Source organism: Anomaloglossus baeobatrachus, chromosome 1 (assembly GCF_048569485.1).
Source record: "Anomaloglossus baeobatrachus isolate aAnoBae1 chromosome 1, aAnoBae1.hap1, whole genome shotgun sequence".
Classification (NCBI taxonomy): domain Eukaryota; kingdom Metazoa; phylum Chordata; class Amphibia; order Anura; family Aromobatidae; genus Anomaloglossus; species Anomaloglossus baeobatrachus.
The window spans coordinates 696,718,424-696,726,476 of NC_134353.1; the positions used below are offsets into that span (position 1 = coordinate 696,718,424).

Below are 8,053 nucleotides of genomic sequence, written 5' to 3' on the forward strand. Positions count from 1 at the left end.
GCAGCCTGAGAGACCACTGGGGGTGAGACTCCAGGCTGTGGCACCGCAAAGTTAGAGCAAACATCACAATGTGGACAGGTGCTCGGCTCAGGCAGCAGGAGCTTACATGCAGTGCATACAGAATAAAGCTTTGGAGCCTTGCTCCTTGTGTGAGACATGCTGCTGGAGTGGGGGCTTTGCAAGAGAATGAACCCCAGGGAGAATATACAGAGGTGCACAACCGGAGACCGGCTGTGGCTTACCAGATCGCTGGAAGCGGTGTTGTGTGCCCTCCAGATCCCGAAGCCCGGACCCCCAATGCACAGCACCTCAGCAGGGATGCAGAGTGCAGACAGGCCCAGCGCAGAGTGAACTCTGCCTGAGAAATGGCCGCCGGAGCGAAGAGAGGGGGCGGGACTAGGGGGGTTCCTGTAGGGGAGCGGGAACTGGAGGGCCATAGACCTGCAGGAGAGGAGACACACCCCAGCAGTGGGGAGTGTCCCTCCCCTGTGCAGAACGGCCGCCGGGAGGAGCCGTGCCTGTCCCTCTTGCATGAGTGACATGCGATGGACGTTAACAGCAACTAGGCCTCCGGCAAAGCCGGGGCCTAAATTTAAGCGGCGAGGCCGACGCGCAGGCACCATCGGCGTGGTTCTCGGGCAAAAGCTAGAGAACCCGCCGGAAATGTCAAAATAAACACATACAGCATACTCTCCCCATACAATAAAGAACAGGGACCCCCCACATAAACGTCTCAGGTACTTAGCTGCTGAGACACAGGGCCAGGTCCCTGGGGATGAGTGCTCCGGTCCAACAGACTCCTCAAGGGGCTATGGATGGAGACCGGTGTCCTGCCAGGCATGGAGACCGTGCTGGCTCCCACTTCAAGCCAGAGCCCAGGAGGGATGGTGAAGGAGCACGGCATGTAAGGCTCCAGCCTTGGAAATCAACCTTAACAACACCGCCGACACAGTGGGGTGAGAAGGGACATGCCAGGAGTCCAGACGTGGACCCGCATTTCTTCAATCTCTTTCCAAAAAACAAAAAATCACATGAGAATGCATGTGTGGATGTATGCCTCCTGAACACAAAGCGATAAACTGGCTGGGACTGGCTCACCAGGGGGTGTATAAGCTCAGAGGGAGGAGCTACACTTTCAGGTGTAGTACTTTGTGTGTCCTCCGGAGGCAGAAGCTAAACACCCATGGTCTGGGTCTCATGGTCTGGGTCTCCCAAAGGAACGATAAAGAAAAACTTATAGAATGCAATTTCTAGATTTTTTTAATTTTGTTTTTGACAATTAAAGTGTACCTATGATAAAAAATTTAAAATTACAGACCTCTCCATTGTTTGTAAGTGGGAAAATTAGTGTATCAAATACTCATTTCCCCCAATGACAGTGACAAAAAAGAAGGGAATTTTGTTTACTTACCGTAAATTCCTTTTCTTCTAGCTCCTATTGGGAGACCCAGACAATTGGGTGTATAGCTTCTGCCTCCGGAGGCCACACAAAGTATTACACTTTAAAAAGTGTAACCCCTCCCCTCTGCCTATACACCCTCCCGTGGATCACGGGCTCCTCAGTTTTGGTGCAAAAACAGGAAGGAGAAAACTTATAAATTGGTCTAGGGTAAATTCAATCCGAAGGATGTTCGGAGAACTGAAAACCATGAACCAAAAGAACAATTCAACATGAACAACATGTGTACACAAAAGAACAACCAGCCCGAAGGGAACAGGGGCGGGTGCTGGGTCTCCCAATAGGAGCTAGAAGAAAAGGAATTTACGGTAAGTAAACAAAATTCCCTTCTTCTTTGTCGCTCCATTGGGAGAACCAGACAATTGGGACGTCCAAAAGCAGTCCCTGGGTGGGTAAAAGAATACCTCAATAAAAAGAGCCGCAACGGCCCCCTCTTACAGGTGGGCAACCGCCGCCTGAAGGACTCGCCTACCTAAACTGGCGTCTGCCGAAGCATAGGTATGCACTTGATAGTGTTTCGTGAAAGTGTGCAGACTAGACCACGTAGCTGCCTGACACACCTGCTGAGCCGTAGCCCAGTGCCGCAATGCCCAGGACGCACCCACGGCTCTGGTAGAATGGGCTTTCAGCCCTGAAGGAAGCGGAAGCCCAGAAGAACGGTAGGCTTCGAGAATCGGTTCCTTGATCCACCGAGCCAAGGTTGACTTAGAAGCCTGCGAACCCTTACGCTGGCCAGCGACAAGGACAAAGAGCGCATCTGAACGACGCAGGGGCGCCGTGCGAGACACGTAGAGCCGGAGTGCTCTCACTAGATCCAAAGAGTGCAAATCCTTTTCACATTGGTGAATTGGATTAGGGCAAAATGAAGGCAAGGAGATATCTTGATTGAGATGAAAAGGAGATACCACCTTAGGGAGAAAATCCGGGACCGGACACAGAACCACCTTATCCTGGTGAAACACCAGGAAGGGGGCTTTGCATGACAGCGCTGCAAGCTCAGACACTCTCCGGAGTGATGTAACTGCCACTAGAAAGGCCACCTTCTGTGAAAGACGTTAGAAGCCAGGACTCAATGGCCACACAGTCAGGTTGAGGGCCACAGAATTCAGATGGAAAAACGGGCCTTGTGACAGCAAGTCTGGGCGGTCTGGAAGCGCCCACGGTTGTCCCACCGTGAGATGCCACAGATCCGGGTACCACGACCGCCTCGGCCAGTCTGGAGCGACGAGATTGGCGCGACGGCAGTCGGATCTGATCTTGCGTAACACTCTGGGCAGCATCGCCAGAGGAGGAAACACATAAGGCAGTCGAAACTGCGACCAATCCTGAACTAATGCATCCGCCGCCAGAGCTCTGTGATCCTGAGACCGAGCCATGAATGCCGGGACTTTGTTGTTATGCCGTGACGCCATGAGATCGACGTCCGGCATTCCCCAGCGGCGACAGATCTCTCGAAACACTTCTGGGTGTAGAGACCATTCCCCCGCATCCATGCCCTGACGACTGAGAAAATCTGCTTCCCAGTTTTCTACGCCCGGGATGTGAACTGCGGAGATGGTGGAGGCTGTGGCTTCCACCCACTGCAGAATCTGCCGGACTTCCTGGAAGGCTTGACGACTGCGAGTGCCGCCTTGGTGGTTGATGTATGCGACGGCAGTGGCGTTGTCCGACTGGATACGGATCTGCCTGCCCTCCAGCCACCGATGGAAAGCCAATAGGGCTAGATACACTGCCCTTATCTCCAGAACATTGATCTGAAGGGAAGACTATCGGAGTCCAGGTTCCCTGAGCCCTGTGGTGGAGAAAAACCGCTCCCCACCCTGACAGGCTCGCGTCCGTGGTGACCACAGCCCAGGTTGGGGGTAGGAAGGATTTTCCCTGCGATAGAGAATTGGGAAGGAGCCACCACTGAAGAGACGTCTTGGTTGCAAGGGAAAGAGAGACTTTCCTGTCGAGGGAAGCCGACCTCCTGTCCCATTTGCGGAGAATGTCCCATTGGAGTGGCCGCAGATGGAATTGCGCGAACGGCACTGCCTCCATCGCTGCCACCATCTTCCCCAGGAAGTGCATGAGGCGCCTTAAGGGGTGTGACTGACCCCGAAGAAGAGATTGCACCCCTGCCTGCAGAGAAAGCTGTTTGTCCCGCGGTAGCTTGACTACCGCTGACTGTGTATGAAACTCCATCCCGAGGTAAGTCAGTGATTGGGTCGGTGTCAACTTGGATTTCGGGAAGTTGATGATCCACCCGAACTGCTGGAGAGTCGCCAGAGCGACGGTAAGGCTGTGTTGACACGCCACCCGAGAAGGGGCCCTGACTAGGAGATCGTCTAAGTAGGGAATCACAGAGTGGCCCTGAGAGTGTAGGACCGCCACAACGGATGCCATGACTTTGGTGAAAACCCGTGGGGCTGTCGCCAGGCCGAAAGGCAATGCCACGAACTGAAGGTGTTCGTCCCCGATGGCGAAACGCAAGAAGCGTTGATGCTCGTGTGCGATCGGCACGTGGAGATAAGCATCCTTGATGTCGATCGATGCTAGGAAGTCTCCTTGTGACATCGAGGCGATGACCGAGCGGAGAGATTCCATCCGAAACCGTCTGGTTCTCACATGTCTGTTGAGTAGTTTGAGGTCCAGAACGGGACGGAATGATCCGTCCTTTTTTGGCACCACGAACAAGTTGGAGTAAAAGCCGCGACCACGTTCCTGAAGGGGAACGGGGATCACAACTCCTCCTGTCTTCAGAGCGTCCACTGCCTGAAAAAGTGCGTCGGCCTGAGCGGGGGGCGGAGAGGTTCTGAAGAAACGAGCCGCAGGACGAGAGCTGAACTCTATCCTGTAACCGTGAGACAGAATGTCTCTCACCCATCGGTCTTGAACATGTGGCCACCAGGCGTCGCCAAAGCGGGAAAGCCTGCCACCGACCGAGGATGCGGCTAGGGGATGCCGAGAGTCATGAGGAGGCCGCCTTGGAGGCAGTGCCTCCTGCGGCCTTTTGGGAGCGTGACTTGGACCGCCACGCATAGGAGTTCCTCTGGCCTTTCTCCGGCCTGCTGGACGAAGAGGATTGGGGCTTGGCGGAGGGACGAAAGGACCAAAACCTCGATTGTATTTTCCGTTGCTGAGGTCTCTTAGGTTTGGATTGGGGTAAGGAGGAGTCCTTTCCCTTGGATTCCTTAATAATCTCATCCAATCGTTCGCCAAACAAGCGGTCGCCAGAAAACGGCAAACCGGTTAAGAACCTCTTGGAGGCAGAGTCTGCCTTCCATTCACACAGCCACATGGCCCTGCGGACTGCCACAGAGTTAGCGGATGCCACAGCTGTACGGCTAGCAGAGTCTAAGACTGCGTTCATGGCGTAGGAAGAAAAAGCTGACGCTTGAGAAGTCAAAGACGCAACTTGCGGAGCAGAATTACGTGTGACAGCATTAATCTCAGCCAGACAAGCTGAGATAGCTTGGAGTGCCCATATGGCTGCAAAGGCCAGGGCAAAAGACGCGCCCGTGGCCTCATAGATGGACTTCACCAGAAGCTCTATCTATCCGCCAATCTTGAGACTGGAGGATCCACCTTGGGACAGTGAGCCCAGCCCTTAACGACTTCAGATGGGAAGGGGTAACGCGTGTCAGTGAGGCGCTTAGTAAAGCGCTTGTCCGGGACCGCTCTGGGCTTCTGGACAGCGTCCCTGAAGTTAGAGTGATCAAAAAACGTATTGCGTGTACGTTTGGGGAACCGAAACTGGTGTTTCTCCTGCTGAGACGCCGACTCCTCTACCTTGACGAAGGTACGCCGAAACACGTGTAGGGTTGGATGCTGCCTACACACGGTCCTGATGGCCTCAGGTACATCCATCTAGATAACGAATATATACATGTTTGATTGCATTATGCATGTTATGCACTTTATCTAATTTAGCATCTGTGGATAGCACCTCCAGTGGCTGGCTTGGTGTCTTGCATCTGGGCATGCATGGCACTCCCTGCCAAGATCTATATTATTGATAACTATAGTGCACTTTATTATTGAACACTCCACAGTACTTTTTGTGCACTTTATTTCTATTTTATAGCACATGCACTTTATATTTGTAAATTTGTATTAATTTATATGGCAGTGTTTTTTGTATGTGCCCGCTTATTTTGATCCCCTGCTGCCACCTGGTGGCCTTTTATATGAAATTACATTATTTATCTAAGTATTTATAGGATTGTCACAAATTTGTACCGTGTTTTTGGCTCCCTCTTGTCACCATTTTCCTTGCTTAATTTTTGTTTTAATCATGTTATTAATAAAGAAATATTCATTTTATTGGTGGTTGGCTGTTTTTCTATGTATTGGTTCTATATTTATTCAATAGCCTATTTATTGATAGCTGGGGAGTATTTATTATATTTATATATGGTGATAGTTTTTTAAACACACTATATTATATTCTCCATCTTGGCATTAATCGGTGTTATATCCGGAGTCTACAGTGATTGAAAACGTGACTGCTCACTACAGCCTCCGCGGCACATTGATGTTAGTGTGAGAAGCGGTGACATCATGAAATTCACAGCCAGATTCCTACGGTACCAAGTGTGACCACTGGTAAACCCGCTGCCAGATTCCGGGATACGATGGCACAGCAGTCTGGCGCAGTCAGGTCACCGAAGCTCATTGAGGGCAGTGGGGAGTCCCCAAGTGTGAACTCCGGTAACCTTACTCCTGGACTGCTGTGCCCCGCAATTAGACAGTCCGTCCATCCTGCAGCGGGTTCAACCAAGTTCACTGAGGGCAGAGAGGGGAGCCCCCAAGTGTGAACTCTAGTGACCTGACTGCCGGACTACAATCCAACAATCTGGCAGTTAAGGTCACCAGAGTTCACACTTGGGTGGGATCCCCCCTCTACCCCTCAGTGAACTCTGTTGAACCCACTGCCGGACTGTTGTATTGTGGAATATAGCGGCATAGCAGTCCGGGTTCAACAGAGTTCACTAAGGGCAGTGGGGATATTTTTGTGTGTTTGTGTTTATTTCATGAACTTACAGGCTTAGTAATGGGGGGTGGGGGTCAGACACCTCTCCATTACTAACCTAGGGCTTGATGATCGCACTGATTTTTGACAAATAACTGACTTCAACCCTATATATTACCCAGTTTGCCACCGCAGCAGGGCAATCGGGAGAAGCTGGGAACCGCCAGAATTGGTGTGTTTTATTTAAAATAATTAGAAATAGACAACTGCTTAGGATCCCCTGTATTTTTGATAACCAGCTACAGTAAAGCTGACAGCTGGGGGTTGCAGCCTGTACCTGCTGCTTTACCCGTGCTGGTTATAAAAACTAAGGTGGGAGCCCACGTGAATTATTTTTTTTATATCAGTGGTGTGCTGGCCAATCCCAGCCATGCCAACACTTGATATGGCTGTGATGGGGCCGGAAATGCCCATACCGGAAAATCTTACTGATCTGCAACCTTTCAACAAGATTAATTTGGATGACAAACCCGAACAGGACGCGGACGCACATGTAAAGGTCTGTCCGAGACACGAATATCCTATGATCCGCAGAAACCCTGTTACAGTTCAGGGGCACTCATCCCTAATAGACTCCCCTTAGAATCGGATGATTGGTAATGTCAGTCAATGCATATTGTATACTGTATACCTATGCTTACTGTTTACCGTTAGAGGTCTATGGGAGGAAACATGCCCCCATAGAAAAGGCCATAAATAGAAAATGCAACAGAAAAGACGACTAACATGGTGGCGTATATTGCATATTACGTCTGCGTGGGGGGCACTCACCTCCCAGGTGTACGCCACTTTGGGGGGAACCTCTAGGCCCAGATTCTGCAGCTGCCGGTCCTTATAGCCCTCGTACTGCCGGTAGCCGGCATAGCCTCCGCCTGTGCCCAGCAACAAGTACAGGGGTCTGACTCTGGCGCCCACCGCCGCAGACGCTGCGTGAAGTCGTCTTCCATCTACACAAAACAGGACACTTATGAGATGAGGACACCATGAAGGCACCTGACAACAGAGGCACTCACAGTGCTGGGAGTACTCACTGGAGAGGAAGCTCGTCCTGGGCACACTGCTCGGAATAAGGCGTCCTGCCTTCAGGAAGCTGAAAACAGAGAAAGACATTGCATCAGGCACAGGGTAACTACAAACCACCCCTCCTTGTTATCGGCCTTACTCCACCCTGTAAGTGTGGGGCACACTACCCCTCCCGCTCCGGCTCTATATTAATGCCCCACTTCCAGTACGATCACCTTCCCAGTCCGTGGTGACAGCCGCACGCCCTCCGTATGCACAGCGCCATCTTTCTTCTCACACTCAGGGGGCGAGGACAAGGAATGATGACGTCACTGAGCCGGCAGCTAATCACGTGCTGCTGCCACTTCCGTTCTCCAAAGCCAGGGGGAGAATAGTGGTCAAGCGCCATTTTACCGGAGACCAGAGTCCGCATGAAGCCATGTCCTGTGGTGGCGCTGGACTGGGAAAACCGATTGAGTCCACTGCTGTGAGCGCATAAGCTTCAACTGGGTCAGGACACCCTCTTTTACTTTTGCACGACAGGGCTTCTTTTTTGTTTTTGCGCTTTTGTTTTTTTC

At 51.7% G+C, this 8,053-nt stretch overlaps 1 protein-coding gene across 2 annotated transcripts in view; it reads right to left on the minus strand.

Moving 5' to 3' along the window:
- The window catches only part of PISD (phosphatidylserine decarboxylase), a 73,746-nt gene extending 65,966 nt beyond the window's left edge, over positions 1-7,780 (minus strand). Inside the window, exons 1-3 of one of the 2 annotated variants that reach the window (XM_075341761.1) lie at positions 7,712-7,780; positions 7,505-7,563; positions 7,245-7,420 (exon numbers count right to left, since the gene is read on the minus strand). In XM_075341761.1, the coding sequence (XP_075197876.1) occupies positions 7,245-7,420; positions 7,505-7,563; positions 7,712-7,761 (285 nt within the window). In that variant the 5' untranslated portion in view covers positions 7,762-7,780. Of the gene's footprint in view, positions 1-7,244; positions 7,421-7,504; positions 7,564-7,711 lie in introns of those variants that run through there. The other variant, XM_075341763.1, reaches the window with a different exon arrangement.
- Positions 7,781-8,053: the final 273 nt, after the last annotated feature.